Source organism: Euleptes europaea, chromosome 1 (genome assembly GCF_029931775.1).
Source record: "Euleptes europaea isolate rEulEur1 chromosome 1, rEulEur1.hap1, whole genome shotgun sequence".
Classification (NCBI taxonomy): domain Eukaryota; kingdom Metazoa; phylum Chordata; class Lepidosauria; order Squamata; family Sphaerodactylidae; genus Euleptes; species Euleptes europaea.
The window spans coordinates 128,701,436-128,721,363 of NC_079312.1; the positions used below are offsets into that span (position 1 = coordinate 128,701,436).

The 19,928-nt window shown below is 42.8% G+C and overlaps 2 protein-coding genes across 2 annotated transcripts in view; one reads left to right on the forward strand and one right to left on the reverse strand.

The window, feature by feature from the left end:
* CDR2L (cerebellar degeneration related protein 2 like) overlaps positions 1-278 on the reverse strand; it is a 37,097-nt gene extending 36,819 nt beyond the window's left edge. Inside the window, exon 1 of the mRNA XM_056859263.1 lies at positions 177-278. Within this exon, the coding sequence (XP_056715241.1) occupies positions 177-255 (79 nt within the window). The 5' untranslated portion in view covers positions 256-278. The remainder of the gene's footprint in view (positions 1-176) is intronic.
* An 8,570-nt stretch (positions 279-8,848) lies between these two features.
* HID1 (HID1 domain containing) overlaps positions 8,849-19,928 on the forward strand; it is a 57,436-nt gene continuing 46,356 nt past the window's right edge. The window contains exon 1 of the mRNA XM_056863940.1: positions 8,849-8,977. Within this exon, the coding sequence (XP_056719918.1) occupies positions 8,912-8,977 (66 nt within the window). The 5' untranslated portion in view covers positions 8,849-8,911. The remainder of the gene's footprint in view (positions 8,978-19,928) is intronic.

Consider the following 19,928-nt stretch of genomic DNA (forward strand, 5'->3'; position numbering starts at 1 on the left):
CCCATGACGAGCATGATGGATTATTCAAGATACCAATTTACCCCCCCCCCCACCAAAAAAAATAATTAAAATAAAATAAAATCCGATGCTGCAGCATTTCGGGTATTGCTGGGTCATTCCTTCCTGGGATGTGGACATCATCCAGACTCTAGTGCTGGTTTGGACACTTCCCTTACCTTGCTCCAAATCCTGCTGGTCATACCAAGGTTCCTCTTCTTCACTCTGAAACTCGTCCATCCTGTCGGCGCTCAGCATGAGCTCTCCCAGTTCCGAAACCCCCCAAAACAGAGCGGAAAGCAGAGAGAGGTCGAGCCCTCCAGAGGAATACTGCAGCAGAGAGACAGAGTCAAGGGTGAGAAGGGGCGGGGGGGGGGAGAGAGAGGATCTTCTTCCGGAGACCAAAGCCGATGCAGGCAAGCGCCAGCCGCCGGGCCGATCAGACCTGAGGTTGGGACAATGGCTTTGCAGATGTTCTATTGTGGTCGGGGCCGCTGCAGCGGCGGTACCAGGCTCCCAGCTGCCTCGCTCTCCGCCTTCGCATCACCTTCCCTCTCTCTCTCCCCATCTGCCTTTTTTGCAAAGGAGGGAGGGAGCCCAAGGGCCAAGACGTGGCGCGCGACGCCTGCACCAATTCCCTCCCCCCCCCCGAGCCTTTCCCTTGTCTTCCACGCCAAACTCCTGAGTTCTGGGCGGCTGGATTATGAGTCTTTTGTTATGGGTGGAAATCCGAGGCCGAAGACTGGGGAGCTCTTATTTGCACCGAGTTAGCGGGGTGATGATGCACAAAAGGAAAAAAAAAAAAAAAGGCAACCTTCCAAGGCAGCCAGTTCCTATTTGTGCAGCTCGGTGGACACCTCGAGCATGGAAGCGCTGCACGAAAATCCACGCAGAAGCCATGGGCGCGAGGGAGGGGGTCGAAAGGAAGACAGACTCCCCCTTTTCATTTTTTTTAACCCGCCGATCCTTTTAATCAGAGGAAAGCCAGAGGCAAGCGAGGCGGATGCGAGGCTCGCATTCCTCAAGGATCGGAGGAGGAGGGGCGGAGTCCTGAACGGTGCCAGTCGGGGCGAACCCCCCCCCTTCCCGAGAAGGTGGGAGGGGCTCTTGACGACAGCGGGCTGTGCAGATTTTAATTTGCACGCCGATGATGCGTGTGCGCTCGTCAGAACGAGCCGCGGCGTTCTGGTGCTAGTTTGCGGTGCTTCTGCGGGAGGGATTCTTCGCCATTGTTCTTCGGCGCCTCTCGGTTCTTGGTTCCGGTGCAATCCAAGTGGAAACTTATGCCTCTTATTTTATTTATGCATCTAATTTATGCATCTAAGCTTCTTGTTCACGGAAATAGATGGGAGACGAGACGCACGTGCATTAGGTGGGGTACACGATCCAGAGGCACGGGCTTCGGGGGATCCCACATCAGCCACCCTCAGAGTTTATTTTAATGACCCATGTTCATTGGCATTTAGTTTAGCACCCTTTGCTTCTATAGAACGAGTGTGATTGAACGTGTTCCAAAATAGTATATTTTTCTTCCCTCAGAGTAACTCGTACCCCATACAGACCCCTTCCCGTGATTCTGGGATTAAGGGGGAAAGCTTCCCTGATACATCTTATTATTTTAAAAATAGGCATTGTCTATGGGAAGACCCAACAAGAGATGGATTGACTCAATAAAGGAAGCCACAGCCTTCAATTTGCAGGATCTGAGCAAGACTGTCAAAGATAAGACATTTTGGAGGACTTTCATTCATAGGGTCGCCATGAGTCGGAAGCGACTTGACAGCACTTAACACACACACACACATGGGCTTACTTGTGCAGACTGTTTTCACTCATCCTCTATGTCTCATCTGCGCAGTAGATTTATTAGTTTGCCCGGGTGCTATGTCAGTGAACAAAACTTGCAGACCGATTCAGCCTCAAGCAAAACATCAATTAAAACACATCTTTGGGCATTGGACTTGTGGGGCAGCGTCATAACCATGTTTTCATATTCTTCCTCGTTTCTAGTAATTTTTAAAAAACGAAAACTGATTTTCACAGAGGCCTGAATGCTAATTTTGTTTCCTGATGCATAAATTCTATAAACTCAACAACCCACTCAAGAGTGTTCTGATCACAGGAGTTAGGCACCAGTGATTCTTTGCTTCTGTTTTGGTTGCACAGAATCAAAAAAAGCTATTAAATGAACTAGATAAATCTGCAAAACATGTAATGTAAACTTTATTTCAGTTTGACAGCATGATTTCCTGTTTCTCGCAGCTGCTTCCTTGTGCTCAGTTTTTCCTTCTCTCATTTGGGCAACAGAGCAGTTCAGCAGGTTTACAGACAATTCTAAACATGCTATAATTAAACTGTAACTGTGTTTTATTTATTTATTAGTCTATCTCCATCAAAATATGTCCAAAGTTTCTTACAGTAAAATCAGCTAAACATAAATCATAAAACTTGTGTGATAAACTCATAAGCAAAATCCATAATGTGATCAATAAAGGTGCAGAATAAAATAGCACAAATGGCACAATAAAACCATTTAAACATGACATTTAATAGGCAGCATAAAAACAATTTAACCAAGGCCATCCAAAAAGATACAAATAATAGTGGGTGTGATCAAATAAAAATGCTTCTATCAAGCATCTAAAGTTGAATGGCTAGATGCCAGATTAATCACTGTAGGGAAGGGCATTCCACTCTTGGGGTACCACTGTAGAGAAAGCCTGGTCTGTAGTCCCTGCTCACTTGACTTTCTAAAGTAAAAAGGTACACAGAGCAGGACTTTCAGTGTAACTCAAATGGTAACCAGGGTGATATAAGAAAAAGTGATCCTTCAAGTACTCTGATCCCAGGTCATGTAAGGTTTAAAGGTCAGAACCAGCTCTTTGAATTGTGCCCAGAAACAAAATGGAAGCCATAGTAGCAATATATGTCCTTTATATTATTTATTTATTTAAAACATTTTTTATGCTCCCTCCCACCTGATCAGGGTCCACAAGGTGGCAAACATTTTAAAAAAAAAATTAAACATTTTAAAAGACAGTTAAAAATTATAAAATAATTCAATTAAAACAGATAAACAAACAACATTAGAAGGGGCAGCCAATGACCTTTATTGGGAGTATGCCAGACAAAAAAGTCCACCTGCTGGCAAAAGACACTGATAGAGGAAGACCAATTAATCTCCCCGGGGAGGGAATTCCAAAGTTTTGGTGCGACAATCAAGAAGGCCCTTTCTCAGTTTGCCACCCATCTAGCTTCAGATGGCAGGGGCAACCCAAGCAGGGGCAAACCAACCCATGTACGTTCACATGAGACAAGGCAGTCCTGAAGGTATGTTGGTCCCAGGCTGTACTGGCCAGTGAGATATAGTTACATATTCTGTACTATTTGAAGTTTCCATACAGTTTTCAAAGGTTGCCCCATGTACATTAGAGTAATCTAACTTGGATGTATGAAGCTCCAGATTTTGTAATGTAAGAACCTATATTTCTTATCTGGGGGGAAAAGATAGCCCACCTATATATGCTGGCAATAATCTCACTTTTTCAAGTCCCCATTCACCAAATGTAGGAAAGAGTGAGGCTGAATCAGACAACATATTAGCGGAAGTGGACCTTGCATCCTACCATCTAATCCAGTGGCTCTCAAACAAAACAACAACAATTTCAATTTATTACGGTCATTGACCAGCAAAGCAATCCAGTGGCTCTCAATCTTTTTGAAACAGAACATACTTCTAAACTTAACTCTGCTTTTTGGGATGTACTTTCAAAGTAATTCCACACTACTCCCCTTTACGTAAAAGGTAGGAATCTCACATCAATTAACCCTAACCAAGCTTATAATTTATTTTTCATGTTTAATATGATAAACATTAGTGAGCAAAGGCTGTATTTTCTGCTTTATACAGAACTAATCCCAAATGTTCAATCAAGTTTACCAGTGCCTTTCCCTATCTCTCCTTCCCTGGGGCTCACCAGTGAGAGAGTTGAAATCCACTTTTGGGGCCAGACCCACAGTTTGAGAACCACTACTGTAATCCTTGAGCAATGTTAGCTCACAGTAGGCTAAAATATTTCAGCCTTAATAAAGTTATAGTTTTTGATACTTGTGATCCACAATTAAAATTGTACTGGGAATTATTCAGTGTAGACCAAACACTCTTTACTCTGTGCAGGGAGACTCCCATATCTGTACAAATGGAGCCTCTGTCAGCGGGATGCTCAAAACCTGCCTAATAGTTAGCTTCACTAGAGTTGGGTCTTTCACCCTAAAGGATTTTTTTTACACATGAGGTTTGGATTGCAATTTGCTTACAGCAGTCTCTAACTCACATTTAAAGTCCACATGGTACAATCTAGTCAAAATGGATTCATTCACATACTGTATAATAATGTATGAGAGGCTTATGGATGTTTTAAAACCTGTGAGAAGGGCAGCAGGACTATAAGATGAGGTCACTCAGCAGGACTGGACTGAGAAGCTAAGCTGGAGCAAGCCAAGCTGAGGGAGCCCTACCAGTGTGATGAGCCAGCACTGCATGTGCCACTCAGCTCAGACTTGGACAGTGGCATCAATGATAGGCAAAAGCAGTGGTTCCCAACTTTTTTTTGACCAGGGACCACTAGGACTTTTTTGTTTGGTGCAGGGACCCCAAGGTTCAAAATAAAAATTCAGAGAATTTGAAAATAAACTTTAATCATAACTGTTAGTTAAACATTAAAGTTAGAATAATATTTGAATATATATTTTTTTAATAGAGAACTTTTAATTATAAATCAATGTGATTTTTGAGTTTGCATCCTTTTTACAAGCTGGGCAGTTCTGGGGCTAATACTGTTGCTCAGAGCTACATGAATATCATCACTTGCTTCCAATCGATTTCTTGTCGTGTTCTTAATTATAAGCAAAGCAGAAAACCCTTGTTCGCATAAATAAGTTGTGGAGAAGAGCATAAGATATCGCAAGGTGAACTGTAGGATATGAAATTGCTTTTTCACACCAGAACTCTTCAAGAGAAACTGATTCAAACGCATTCTTACAGTGCGTATCATTTTGGAATTCAATGAGCTCTTCCTGGATTTCTTCTGCAACCTCTTCAACAGCAATACCAAAAGGACTGCGAATCAGCTTTTGGGTATCTTTTGATTCTGTCTGGTTATATTCCGGGAAGTAACAGTGGAATTCATCGACGAGCATTTGCAGATGACTTCTGATGTTGTCTTGTATATTTGCGGTGATCATGTCATCTTTACTATCATCGACTGGTGCTTTTAATGTCACAAACGCAGAATAATTGTTTTCGCCTACCCATAATTGAAGTTTGCAAATAAAGGCACGCAGTTTATCTTCAAACATAAAAATGTTTCCCACACCTGCTAAATTTATGTTTCCAGAACCTTGCAACTGTAAGTTTAGTTTATTCAAATGTGAGAAAATATCCACAAGATAAGCCAAATGCATCTGACTTTTCGAATCAGAAAACAGCTCCAGTAAATCTTTTAATTTTCTTCTCGGCTAGAAACAGCTCAACCTCTTTTCTTAGTTCAAATAACCTTCCCAGCATATTGCCTTTCGATAGCCAACGAACTTTGGTGTGGAAAAGAAGAGTCTCATGATCGGAGTCCATTTCAGTGCACAGTTTTTTAAAAAGGCGTGTATTTAAGGTGTTGCTATTAATAACATTGACCACTTTTATGGCCATTTCCATGGTATTAACAAGGCTTTTAGGAAGAGTCTTGGAAGCTAATGCCTGATGATGTGAGATACAATGAGTTGTTATTGCTGAAGGATTCTTCTGTTTTATTAATGTTGCTAGACCGGAGCGTGATCCTAACATGGCTGGAGCGCCATCCGTACAGAAGCCGGCGAGCTTTTCACACATAATGCTATGTTTCTCAAAATACTCCGCTATTATATTAATGACGTCGATACCTTTTGACGTCGTTTCCAGTTTCCGCGAAATCAATAATTCCTCTTTAATAGTGTTGTCGTTGTCTAAAAAGCGGACAAATACGAGCAACTGACTGCAATTAGAAACGTCTGTCGATTCATCACACTGCAAAGCGAAACATGGCGAATTTTTTATTTTTGAAACAAGCTGCTCCTCGATGTCATTTGACATAATTTTAATTCAAGCTTTTACCGTGTTGTTCGATAGAGGTATTTCTTGTATTTTCTTTTTGGCTTCCATCCCTAAAACCTCTTCGACAGCTATCATCAAACAAGGTTTGACAAGTGTTGTGTGTGGTTGTGTGAGGCTCACTTGCACCCTCCCCTGGCCTCCCAGCCCCCGCATGTTCCTTACTTGTCGCGCGCCGCTCCTGCGAGTCACCACCGCACGCCACCGCGCTCTGCGCCCGCGAGCCACCACCATGCCGCCCGCGTAAATATTAATTTATTATGGGTTTATAACTTTGTTTTGCGGACCCCTGGTTTAGTTCTCGTGGACCCCTGGGGGTCCACGGACCCCTGGTTGGGAACCAGTGTTGTAGATTGATCCTCTGATTTCGTCGTTGCAGAGAGCGTGGCCCCTTTTCAATTCTCAAACAGTCTTTCAGAGAGTTCCCTGCTGGAAGTGCTGAGAGAGAGAGAGGGTCTGCAGGCTGCTTTTTTTGATCCTTTTGTAATCCTCAGTTCCCCAATGGGACACGATTCAAAAATCAAAAGTTGTGCTTTTAGACTCAGCTTTCATAACCAGCAATCATAAAGATCATAAAGATCTCCAACTGTAACTCAGCTACCACTTATTGGAATCTATAGAGGCCCAATGAATCGTGATTGCAGTTAGAAAGAATTCAGGTCAAGCACACAATAAAACAGAGTCAAATACTTGTTTCTTAATCAAACAAAAATCCTTTACTGTACTAAAATTAGGAAGGGTAACATGGATAAAACAATTAACATCTTCCTATCTAGTTCCCTATAAGTCTTGCTAAAAGTATTAGCAGGTTTCTAAGGCTTAAATCCCTTTTGTCTGTCTCTTAGCCAAAGAGGGCTGAGATCAGACATCTTGCTTGTTTGAGATTAAAAAAGCAACTGGTCACCCTGCCCCAAAGTTACACCTTAAACAAAAGAACAGGGTAATAAATAGCAGTTCTGACTACATGACTTAGTGCATGTTTGCAATGGCGATTTTCCAGCCAATATAATACTTACATCTGTCTCTTGTGTCATCATCTTGAGACAATCTAAACTATGGAGGTAAACAAGTTAACCCTTTAACTGCCCTGACAGGAATGGAACTCGCACTGAATCCCAACAAGAAAAATATATAATTATAAGTGCAAGGCAAATATGTAAACAAGGAGAAAAGTAATATGGGCTAAGTAATGTAGGGACCGATACCATCTTTACTGGTCTCCCCCTCCTTCACTCCCCTCTGAATATGGGAATAATATAGATTGAAGGGGTGCCACCTGTACGGTGCTTACAGTATATTGGGGACTAGCACGCCATCAGGTTGGGTTTTTTAGAGTTTTACTGTCTGATTTTACTAAGGATTTTATGTTGAGGCAGTAGCCTGTGAGAGTTAAAAATTGAAAATTATTATTATTAAAAAGCTCCAAAATCAGAGGTCCTCTGGAGAGATATATTTAGAAGTTAAAGACAGACAGAAAAAGAATTCAAGAAGAGATAGCTAAACAATACTGTTTGTTCATCTCAAGGCTGGCCAGGGTTGTAATAAACAGACAAAGGTGCCAGGGTGGCTGGGATGTTAAGGGAGGGAAAGATTAATTGTAACTAGATAGAAATACCAGGTGCACTAACAATAACTCTAAACAAGTCTTATCTTCTAGACCAATGAAATTATTTTTATATTTCTGTAAACCAATGATTTTCCTTATGTTGTAACCCAATAAGATTATTCTGATTTTTATTACAAACCAATGAAATCCCCTAGAACTCTGAGCCAATGACAAGTTATTATGTAATATGCGTAGTTAGAATATTATAATGTGCTAATTAAGAAATTATAAAAGTCTAAACCCACTTTTGCAAGGGGCTTCCAACTCCTTTTTTTAACGCTGATGAAAGCAGAGTTTGCCGACCAAACAGCTGTTTAAAATAAACAACCTTTCCTTCCAGAAACTGGCTTTGGGCCTTTGTGTTTAAGATCCAGCTCCTGCATCAATGTATTACTGAACGTGATTCTATGCATTTTAAAGGATGTCACCTGCCCCGAGCTGGCTCGCTGGGGAGGGCGGGTTGGAAGTCTGAAAACACAAATAAACAAAAAAGAGAGCAGCAGGAATCAGGTTATCTTGGCATAACCGAGGAAGGCCCTGGGGCTTGGAGGCAGCAGCAGAAAAAGAAGAAAAAAAGCCCTGTGGGTGGGTGAGAGGGAGAAATGGAGGCAGCGCGGCTGGCTGGCCTAGTGCTGTAGGAGCAAGGTCTGAGAAAGGCCTTTGTCCCTGGGGCGGATGGAAGGACTGAGGGCGGCAGAGGGGGGGTGGGCTGAGCAGACCAGGATGTGGGGCTGGGTGGGATTGGGGAGGTCCCAGATGCGATGGGAGAGGAGGCGGGCTTGCGCCTGGTTCTGACAGGGAGAGGAGGAGGCGGCGGCGGCGGCGAGGCAGGGCGTGGGGGGGGGGGACCGCTAAGGACGTGCCGCGTCTCTGACGAGGAAAGGCGGGATCCGGGCCCGCGGCATCAGCTGCGAGGCTGCAGTTGGCAGGGCGGCGCGAAGTGGTGGTGGTGTGTGCGTGGGGTGGGGGGGGGAAGGCAGCAGGTGAGCGAGGCGGCAGGGATGGAGCCCGCTGCGTCAGCGAGAGAGGAGGAGCGGGAGGGACATTAGCAGCGGCGGCGGACGTCAGGGGAGGCGGCGGCGCGGACTGGCCGGCCGCAGGGAGGGACGCCGGGCTCGCCGCGAGGAGACGGCGCCGGAGCCGGAGCCGGGCGCCGCCGCGGGAGGATGGGCAACGGCGACTCCAAGCTCAACTTCAGGAAGGCGGTGATCCAGCTCACCACCAAGACCCAGGTGGGGAAGGGGGTGGGCGCGGGGCCGGCCTCGCCTCGTCTCGCCCCTTGAGGGAGGGTGGATGGCCCGAGGGGGGGGGGCTCTTCAGCCGGCCAGCGTGGCTGTCGGCGGTGAAGGCTGAGGCGAGGCGGTGACGGCGGAGGGGGTCTCGGAGGCGGGGGCCTCTGGGCACAGCCGGGGTGAGCCTGGGCGGGCAGCTTTCTGAGGGAGAGAGAGATCGAGAGAGTATGCATATGGGTGTGTATAAATGTACACACACACACACACACACACATATTGTACGTATATGTGTGTTTGTATGTATGTACATGTATATATAGTATGTGTTGTGTATATATTTGTGTGTTTGTATGTATGTACATATATATATATAGTATGTATATGTGTGTTTGTATGTATGTACACACATATATAGTATACCGTATATATGTGTGGGTATGTATGTACACACATATATATAGTATGTATTTGTGTGTTTGTATGTATGTACATATATATATTGTATGTATATGAGTGTATGTATGTACATATATATAGTATGTATTTGTGTGTTTGTATGTATGTACATATATATAGTATGTATATGTGTGTGTACACACATATATAGTATGTACATGTATGTATGTATGTACATATATATATATATTGTATGTATATGTGTGTATGTATGTACACACACATATATAGTATGTATATGTGTGGGTATGTACGCACACACACACACACACACATATATAGTATGTATATGTGGGTATGTATGTACACACATATAGTATGTGTATGTACACACACATATAGTATGTGTGTGTGTGTGTATATATATATATATATAATATGTGTCTGTGTATATATATACATTTATATAAATTATGTGTGTGTAATGAAGTATACATTTTATATGTAAAATTTGTGGGGCTTGGTTAGTGTGAGGAGTCCGAGAGGCAACCTCCTGGCTTTGAGCACTTCTCCATCTCTTACGGAGCATGGTGTGGGGGAAGCCCAGAATCCTTATATATTACAGGTGCGGTGGGGGATGGAGGCCTTTGGTAGCTAGTCAATCCAGCGGAGTTGGGTTGCTCGCTCATTTGGGGCTTTCTTACAGGAGTAACCACCAAAGCATATCGCCACCGGTCATGGCCTTTAGGAACAGTTTCCCCCTGATTATCAACATATTATCTCCATAATGCACCTGATTCAGCAGCCATACAAATAAGGAGTTCTCTCTAGTTAGAATCTGGGTGTTGGCTGGTACTGTTGAGTTACATTAGAGCCTTTGTGATATGGGTCTACTAAGCAGAGCAGGCCTAGGAAGGGGAATAGCACAGAGTAGTGTGAGCGAAGAAGCTGGACTGCCTTAAGTAGAACGCCTGGGCATGGGATGGAAGAAACAATGCCAGTGGAACCGTATGCTGAGTTGCATTGTGCATTTGAGTGAAAAAGTTGGAAGCACATGTTGCCTTACCAGTGTGGTTGGCCTTGATGGGAGATCCCTAATGACAGATGTATAATTAGTATTGAAGCCCATCTTTCTCTGGGATTGTTTGGGTGACATGTGCTTGTTATGTTGATGCAGTGGATTACAACTCTTTAGGGATATGCTTTAAATGGTTTCCTTTGCTGGATGACCATGCCTTTTACACTTTCAGAAAAGTTTATAGAAAAACAACTTTCACATGGCAGGACCTCTGTTTAATAATGTGTTTCTAAACTTGCTTTGCCAGGTTTTTAAAGTTGTTTCATTTTATTAATATTTCTTAACTCTCATGTTTGATTTTTAAGCCACTTTGAGAGGCAAATGTGGTGGAGATTTTGTGGGATATGAGTGTTTAAAAAAATAATTGAATAGTTTGCATATTAGTGCAAAAATGCTGTGGAAAAAATACTAAATACCTGGCAGTTTAACAGGCAAACGGTAACCATATACAGGTAAGTTGCAACAGCTGTTGCACTTTAGAAATATTGCACATACTGAGGGCATGTTGGGCTGCCTAAAGTGGTATTTATTGACAGAAGAATAGGAAGAACTGTAGTGCTACAGGGCCTTTCATGTGTTCTTGAAAAGGGAAAGCTGAGTTTGTAAGTTATGCCTTAAGCATACACTCTTTGTTCTGTAGGAAGCTCAGGGGTTCTCTCTCTCTCTCTGATATATATATATATATATATCTGGATTGGGGGCTGTAGTCCTAAAGGGTATTAATCTTTAGTCCTACTGGTCAAATGACAGCTGTTGGTGAATTTTCACAGATCATGGGCTTAGTATCCCTCAGTAGGCATACGTACAGTAAGGGAGTGAAAAGAGAGAGTGGTGTTAGTACATACCAATACAGATTAAAAATACAATGCATTTCCTTTTATTCAGGCACTGGCAGGTCAAAATGTAACAGAAAGGCACCCTCTTGAGCTGTTTTAACATATTGATAAAGTTGCTTTGAAATAAGAGATGGTAATGGATTTCTTTGAATTTAATATTTTACAGTTTGTTTATTTACTTAATTTAGACCCCCACCTTTCTTTCCAAAAGGGACCCAGAGTGGCTGCATCATTCTCCTCTCCTGGTGAGGCTGAATGTGTGACTGGTCACTCAGCAAGCTTCCATGACAGTAGGCATTCAAACCTGGGTCTCCTAGATCCAATTCTGATATTCTAACCACTGCACCACACTAGCACACAAGAGCTAACAGAGAGTGCCTTTCAAAATAAAGGACAGTTTGGCAGTTCTGTCATATACTGAGTTGAGTTATTTTAGTATAATTGTTGAATTTATGGGATGTATTTTGATAGTAACAACACCATGATTTTTGTGTTGAAAGCCTTTTGTGTTGAAAGCCTTTCCTTTGCACTTTGAAGGCTTTTAAAAGATAAGGAAATCTTCAGGAAGCTGGCTCATAACTTGCTGGATCCTGGACTTGCCATTGTACAAGCGGCCTAACTGTGCTGTCTTTTTTTAATTCCCTCTCCTATTAAAGATTTTGAAACAAGCCTCAAAAGCAGTGGGCTATATGTTTCTGATATACTAGAGCAAGTCCAGTGTTCCTAGCACATTTAGTCTAAAATCACCTTGTGGAGATTAGTTCATGCAAGCTCTGTGGGAGAACCCTACCTACTATTATATTGGCTGTAAGTTAAGTGAAAATAAAGCTGATCACATGAGTTTTGTCACTGATCTGCTGCAATGTAGCTCGGGTCCAAACATGGGTAAAGTGGGGGTCCTAGCCTGAGCTGAAAGCCCATTACCATAATATTTTTCTTTCATGGCTTCTGAGATTATATGGGATGGGAAAAAATGAATGGGTTATGTTAGTTTGAACTGTGTCCAGAGAAATTATACTTGAACCCTTAATGGTGTGTGTGTAGGGGTTGGGGGGAGCTGCTAGCAGCGATAGTTCTGATAATTTCCCCAAAAGGGTTTGTGGTAGCTACATAGTGAAAATAAAGAAGAATACAAATTCAGAGCTAGCTATGTAAATGTACAGTGGTTGTGATATGAGGAAAAAGTATAAAATCTTTTTGTATTCTCTTTCTCCAATCAGCTATAAAGAACAAATGGGAATTTGAGCGTTCCTCTTAAATGAATAGGTGATCATTACATTCTTTGTGAAATCTTGTGAGAGAATTTGGGATTTGGATGAGTATTTGGGAGTCAAGAGAACATAAATTAATTTTATTAGGAAGACTTTGCTGGTTTTGTTGAATATTAATGCTTCTTCCATCAGAGGAATACTTCAAAACGCAGTATGTACAGTGCCTGTAAAGTTAATATAGTATGTATAGGGTCTTTGTGCACAGCAAGAGCCATAGTGATTATCTGGGGGTTTTAAAATATATTTTATCCCACATTTCTCCTGCATAGTAGGACTCATGTTAGCTTACGTGTCTAAAAATGCAGTAAAACAATAAGAGAAACAGATGTCCTCTGCTCCTTCATACCTATCTTCTAGACAGGTATTTAAAATCAGGAAAATTGTGTTATTCCTGCCCTGTTAAAAGGCTCCTCTCCCCTATGCTTTGTTGACTTTTAAAGTTCACTTGTTTAAAAGGGAACATTCAGTGTTCCTAGCTGGGTTTGTTGAAAGCCTCTAAAAATGCCGGTTGTGCCATTAAGAAAAAGGGAACACCTATATTTACATACTTGGGAAAGTCACTACTTGCCGGTGCAGTAAAGGTGACTAGGTTTTCCTGTAAGTAACTAAGAGATATGCATGAGGTTTGTTACATATTCTGTATGGAACAAGCTACCCATGCTTTCCCTAATTATAAGAAAAAGGCAGACTTTTCATATCTGTTGGGTTGGTAAGTTGATACTTGACACTGGTTTTGATTGTTGTGTCAAAATAAAACAATATCAGACTTGCCTCTAGTTAAAGTGATTGACTCGGTGCAGGGAGCTCCTGGCTCTCAGGAAGCGAGTTCACTTCCTTGAGGCCAAGGTAGCTCAACTGTATGAGCTGAGGCAGGCAGAGAGAGAGGTAACTAAGGACTCCGGGGATGAAATAGTCACATCCCAGTCCCAAGGTGATGGCAACCTGCCAGTCACGGATGATGGAGCCCTTGGGGAAGGAGGCCATCTCACTGAGGTAGGGGGATGTGGTACCTTAGAAGGGACCTCTTCCTTGGTGGATGAACAGATATCCTCTCGTACCGAGGATATGCCTCAGAGGGGAGGGGGGCTTCTTGTAGTGGGAAATTCAATCCTTAGGAATGTAGATAGCTGGGTTTCTGGCGGGTGCATGGACCGCATGGTGACTTGCCTGCCTGGTGCGAAGGTTGCGGACATTACCTGTCATATAGGTAATCTGGTAGATAGTCTTGGGGAGGATCCAGTGGTTGTGGTGCATGTTGTCACCAACGACATGGGGAAATGTAGTCCGGAGGTCTTGGAATCCAAATTTAGGTTGCTAGGCAGGAGACTAAAAGCCAGGACCTCCAAGGTAGCTTTTTCAGAAATGCTACCTGTTCCACCTGCAGGACCAGCTAGGCAGGCACAGTTGGTGAGTCTCAATGCGTGGATGAGACGGTGGTGCAGGGAAGAGGGCTTTAGATTTGTAAGGAACTGGGCAACATTTTGGGACAAGCCGGGCCTATACAAAAGGGGTGGGCTCCACTTGAACCAGGATGAAACCAGACTGCTGGCGCGTAATATAAAAAAGGTGGCAGAGCAGCTTTTAAACTGAACCTGGGGGGAAAGCCGACAGGAGCTGAGAAGCATCTGGTTTGGGCAAACTCAGTGCATATGGACAAAGGGAAAATTGCTTCAGATTGCCCACATAGGAATTACTTAGACATGAAAGGGAATGGAAAAAAAAAGATGGATAGCTACTTAAAGATGCCCAAAGGTACATTCCAGGCAAGTTGAAAGAGAGAAACAGTGTGGAGGTGTTTCTATGCTAATGCTAGAAGCCTTCAAGCAAAAATGGGGGAATTAGAGTGCATGGTTTTAAGAGAAAACATAGATATAGTGAGCATTACAGAAACCTGGTGGAGGGGAGAGAACCAGTGGGATACAGTCATTCCTGGTTACAAACTGTATAGAAATGACAGGGAAGGGCGTATTGGAGGGGGTGTTGCTATGTATATCAAGGAAGGCATAGTGTCTAATAAGCTAGAGACCATAAAAAGGGCAGATTCATCCACAGAATTCTTATGGGTGACAGTTCCGGGCCCCAAAAGAGATTTAGTACTGGGTACGTTCTATTGGCCCCCTGACCAAACGGCTCAGGGTGATCTTGGGATGGAGAATGAAATTAGGAAAGCATGTAAAGGTAATGAAGTAGTAATAATGGGAGACTTCAACTTCCCTCATATTGATTGGATAAATGTATGCTCCAGTCAAGCCAAAGAGATAAAAATTTTAGACATCCTAAATGACTGTGCCCTCAAACAGTTGGTCATAGACCCAATCAGAGGGGAGGCAATCCTGGATTTAATACTCTGTGGTGCTGCCAGTGACTTGGCGTGGGATGTGGATGTAGTTGAGCCAGTTGGCAATAGTGATCACAATGGCATCAAATTTAATTTATATGCAAGTGGGAAAGTGACTGGGAAATCTCACACAATTACCTTTGCCTTTAAAAGAGGGAAAAGAGGGAACTTCTCTAAAATGAGAAAACTGGTAAAGAGAAAGTTGAAAGGAACAGTTAGGAGGGTTAAATCTCTTGAAAAGGCTTGGGGGTTACTCAAGTCCACATTACTAGAGGCTCAGCTAGCTTATATACCGCAGGCCAGGGAAAGGTAGTAATAAGTCCAAGAGTTCACCACCATGGCTAACGGGTAAGGTGAAGAAAGCAGTTAGAGAAAAAAGTCTTCCTTCAGAGACTGGAAGGTTTGCCCAAATGAGGCGAACAGAAGCAAACACAAACTTGCACAAAGGAAATGCAAGCAGATAATTAGAGATGCAAAAAAAGATTTTGAGGGGCATATTGCTAAACACATCAAAACAATAAGAAATTCTTTAAGTATATTAGGAGTAGGAAACCAGCTAGGGAAGCAGTTGGACCATTGGATGACAATGGGAGTAAAGGAACTCTAAGGGAGGATAAAGCGATTGCTGAAAAACTAAATGAATTATTCTCATCTGTCTTCACTGTTGAATAATACAGGGCAGATTCCTTCTCCTGAACAGAGATTTTAGAGAGGGGAAAATGAGGAACTGAGGCAAATAGTGGTAACAAGGCAGGAAGTCCTAGACCGTCTAGACAAACTGCAAACTAACAAGTCACAGGGACCAGACGGTATTCATCCTAGAGTTCTTCAAGAACTCAAATGGGATCAGCCTCTGTACCAGAGGACTGGAGAATGGCCAATGTAACACCCATTTATTAAAAAGGTTCCAGGGGGGACCCAGGAAATTACAGACCAGTTAGCTTAACGTCTGTTCCGGGTAAATTAGTGGAAAGCATTATTAAAGATAGAATTGTCAAGCATATAGAAGGGCAAGGTCTGCTGGGCAAAACCCAACATGGCTTCTGTAAGGGTAGGTCCTGTCTCACTAACCTATTAGAGTTTTTTGAAAGCGCCAGTAAGCATGTGGACAGGAATGAGCCTGTGGATATTGTGTATTTGGATTTCCAAAAGGCTTTTGACAAAGTCCCCCACCAAAGACTGCTAAGCAGACTTCATAGTCATGGGATAAGAAGACAAGTCCTCTTATGGATTGAGAGCTGGCTGAAAAATAGGAAGCAGAGAGTAGGAATCAATGGTCAGTTCTCACAATGGCGGGATGTGAGAAGTGGGGTGCCTCAGGGATCTGTGTTGGGACCGGAGCTTTTCAACCTGTTCATCAATGGCCTGGAGTTGGGGTTAAACAGTGAAGTAGCCAAGTTTGCAGATGACACCAAATTATTTAGGGTGGTTAAAACAAAATCGGACTGTGAAGAGCTCCAGAAGGATCTCTGCATACTGGAAGAATGGGCATTAAAATGGCAAATGAAATTCAATGTGAGTAAGTGTAAAGTGATGCATATTGGGGCAAAAAATCCCAGCTTCACATATACACTGATGGGATCTGTGCTGGCAGCGACAGACCAAGAAAGGGATCTTGGGGTGGTAGTGGATAGTTCAATGAAGGAGTCAACCCAGTGTGCGGCTGCTGTAAAAAAGGCAAATTCCATGCTGGCCGTAATTAGACGAGGAATGGAGACTAAAACTGCTGATATCATACTGCCCTTGTACAAATCTATGGTGAGACCACACTTGGAATACTGTGTACAGTTCTGGTCACCACACCTAAAAAAGGATATTACAGAGCTTGAGAAGGTGCAGAAAAGAGCAACCAAAATGATTAGGGGACTGGAGCAACTGTCCTATGGGGAGCGGTTAAGACGCTTGGGGCTGTTTAGCTTGGAAAGAAGGCGGCTGAGGGGAGACATGATAGAGGTCTATAAAATTATGCATGGTCTGGAGAGAGTGGACAGGGAGACGTTTTTCTCCCTCTCCCATAATACTAGAACACGGGGTCATCTGCTGAGCTGGAGGGTGAGAGATTCAAAACAGATAAAAGGAAGTATTTCTTCACACAATGCATAGTTAAATTGTGGAACTCCCTGCCCCAGGATGTGGTGATGGCTGCCAGCTTGGAGGGCTTTAAGAGGGGAGTGAACATGTTCATGGAGGAAAGGGGTATTCATGGCTACTAGTTAAAATGGATACTAGTCATGATGCATACATATTCTCTCCAGGATCAGAGGAGCATGCCTATTATCTTAGGTGCTGTGGAACACAGGCAGGATGGTGCTGCTACAGTCGTCTTGTTTGGGGGCTTCCTAGAGGCACCTAGTTGGCCACTATGTGAACAGACTGCTGGACTTGATGGGCCTTGGTCTGATCCAGCAGGGCCTTTCTTATGTTCTTATGATAGATGTGAGCAGTCAGATATAATAAAAGGAAGCATCATATATGTAACGGTCGTGTCTATATAACTCATTGAATCCAAGTACTTTAAATGTCTTTTTTTAAAGTCTAGTTGCAAATCTATAGCCATATGAAAGCTCCATTGAAACTTTCAATTTGTTTGGATTTATGAGGGCATGGAAGGTTTCTGTTGACAACCTGCACTTCTAATCCTTATGTTTGCAGCTGGGAAAAGTTATAAACCATCATGCAGCAAGTACCATTTTTGCAGCTTGCATAGATCTATGTATGTGGAAATTTTTTGCTGAAATATGAAGTATTTGTGGCAACAGTACACTAGGTACTTGATCAGTTCTAAAGCATCTAAAATGTTCATAATGCCTGAAATTTCATAAACTATCTCATAAAAGAATGGCAGTTTATCCACTGTCTTGGGACTTGTTACTATTACATTTAAGCAAGCCAGCATGATTTTATTATTAGCAGGAATCTTATGCTACATTTCCAGTTGGCTCCTTGGTGCAGTATGTTACTCAGCATTGCGCTGTGGATCAAAAGCATTCTGGCCTGATTTAAATCCTTTAGCCTGAGGAAGAAGTATGGATTCCTCTTTCATCTGAATAACTGCCCTGGCCCTACTTTCTCACCCATTGGTAGGTAGGAAAACAAACAAAGAACCCTCAAGTTTTGTTATGTGGAGCCCAGGCAGTACAGCAAAGGGTAACTGGCTTTTTTAAGATATGAAAAGCAGAAGTCATCTGGGTTACTAGTTTCAAACTGGGATTTCTTGCTTGGCAACATTAAAAGGTTAGCAGGCTTTTCTGTATACCTGTTTTATTATCAATGTGCACCTTACCTCAAGAACTGAGAAACCAGGAGAGTTTTACTCATTGCCAAAAACTAGTAATCAGGATTCAAAGTGTCTGAATTCTTCCTTTATATACAGGTTGCTTTCCTTTCCTGTCCTAAGAGGTCTAGGTAGATTACAAAATATTTCTTGCTTTATTCTTGCCATAAACGTGTAGGCAAGGCTAAGTGATGATGACTCAAGCAAGTCCACCAACTGAGCTTAATTGATTGAACAGAGATGTAAACCTCAGTCTCTCACACACAAACCCAAATACTCTGTCTTCTGCCTTGTTTAATCTTTATTAAGCTAATGCTATCAGAATATTTAGGTGCCTTAATCCTCAGCTGAGACAGTGCTCAGTAACCTTTTCCTGTTTTGTAAGAGCTCAGAGCAGCTCTGTCCTCTTGTTTTTGCAGATGTATCCTGTTTCCTTAGGAATTTCATTAAGAGTTGTTGTTTCTCTGGAAACTACCAAGGTGACTGGATTCCAGTTTGTTGCTTTTTAAATCTTTAAATCTCAAATGAAACTGTCAACACAGAATTGAAATACAGAACACATGAAAGTGAAAGAACCCAAAATGAGTGGGATCCCTGAACCAGTTATTCCACTTGATATGCCCATTCACTTTCTCTTGGTGAGAGTTAAAAACAGCAACATTCTTTTTAGTTTCCCCTGCCATGAAAGCTAGATTTACAGCTTTTGCTTCACAGCTGATTACTTTAAGCCATAGCAGTGCTCTTTTTTTAACCCCTTTCCTCAGAAAGGTTTGTTAAGGTGTATTTCCTGTATTTACTCAAGTGTGGTGTGAGATCTTGTGATTGTAGCTGTTGACTTTATATCATGTGTAGGGATGCCAGCTCTGGGTTGGGAAATACCTGGAGATTTTTGGGGTGGAGCCTGAGGAGGGTGAGGTTTAGGGAGGGACTTCAATGCCATAGAGTCCAATTGCCAAAGCAGCCATTTTCTTCAGGTGAACTGATCTCTATCGGCTGGAGATCAGTTGTCATAGTGGGAGATCTCCAGCTACTACCTGGAGGTTGGCAACCCTAATCATGTGACCAAAATTGTGCTACCTAATCAAACCGTCAGTTCTTAGATGGTAGGTTTCTTACTTACATACTGAAGTTAATGTCCACTTGTAGTATGCTGGTCTTTTTTGGCTTGCTGGTCATTACTACTCATTTATAGTAGTCCTGTGGTAAATCTGTGACCATTGTAATGGTTTGTAATAGAGAATGATACAAAAATATCAGTTTTGGGGCAATAAAGAACATACTCATTCTGAAGGTGGTGGTGATGGAATGAAGCATAGGGCCATTTTAAGGACCATACACAACTGAGAAAAGACCTTGTAGGAAGATGTTAGGAAAAGATGCTTCTTGAACTTTGGTGTAAACTCCTTGTGCTTATCTTTTGTGATTAAAGACACAGTTCTTTAAGTCTGCCTTCTTCCCCATTTACTACAATAGGCTTATCTGAATGATATGACTTTGAAACACTTTGAGCCCATTCCTGAAGAGGGGGATGAAGCTCCTTAGGAGCCAGCGTAGGTGCCATTTTAACATGGAATAAGGTGGCACCTACACCAGCACGGGGGCAAACATACTGGCATCTGGGCGCTGCCAGCCCCCGCTGCCAGCACAGCCACGCTGGCAGAGCTTTCCTGGAAGGGAAAGCCCGCGTCAGCGTGGGGGGCCTTCTCAGGGTGTTCCTGGGGGTGGAGCTGCTTTTAGGCAGCTTCCATAGCCCTTTTG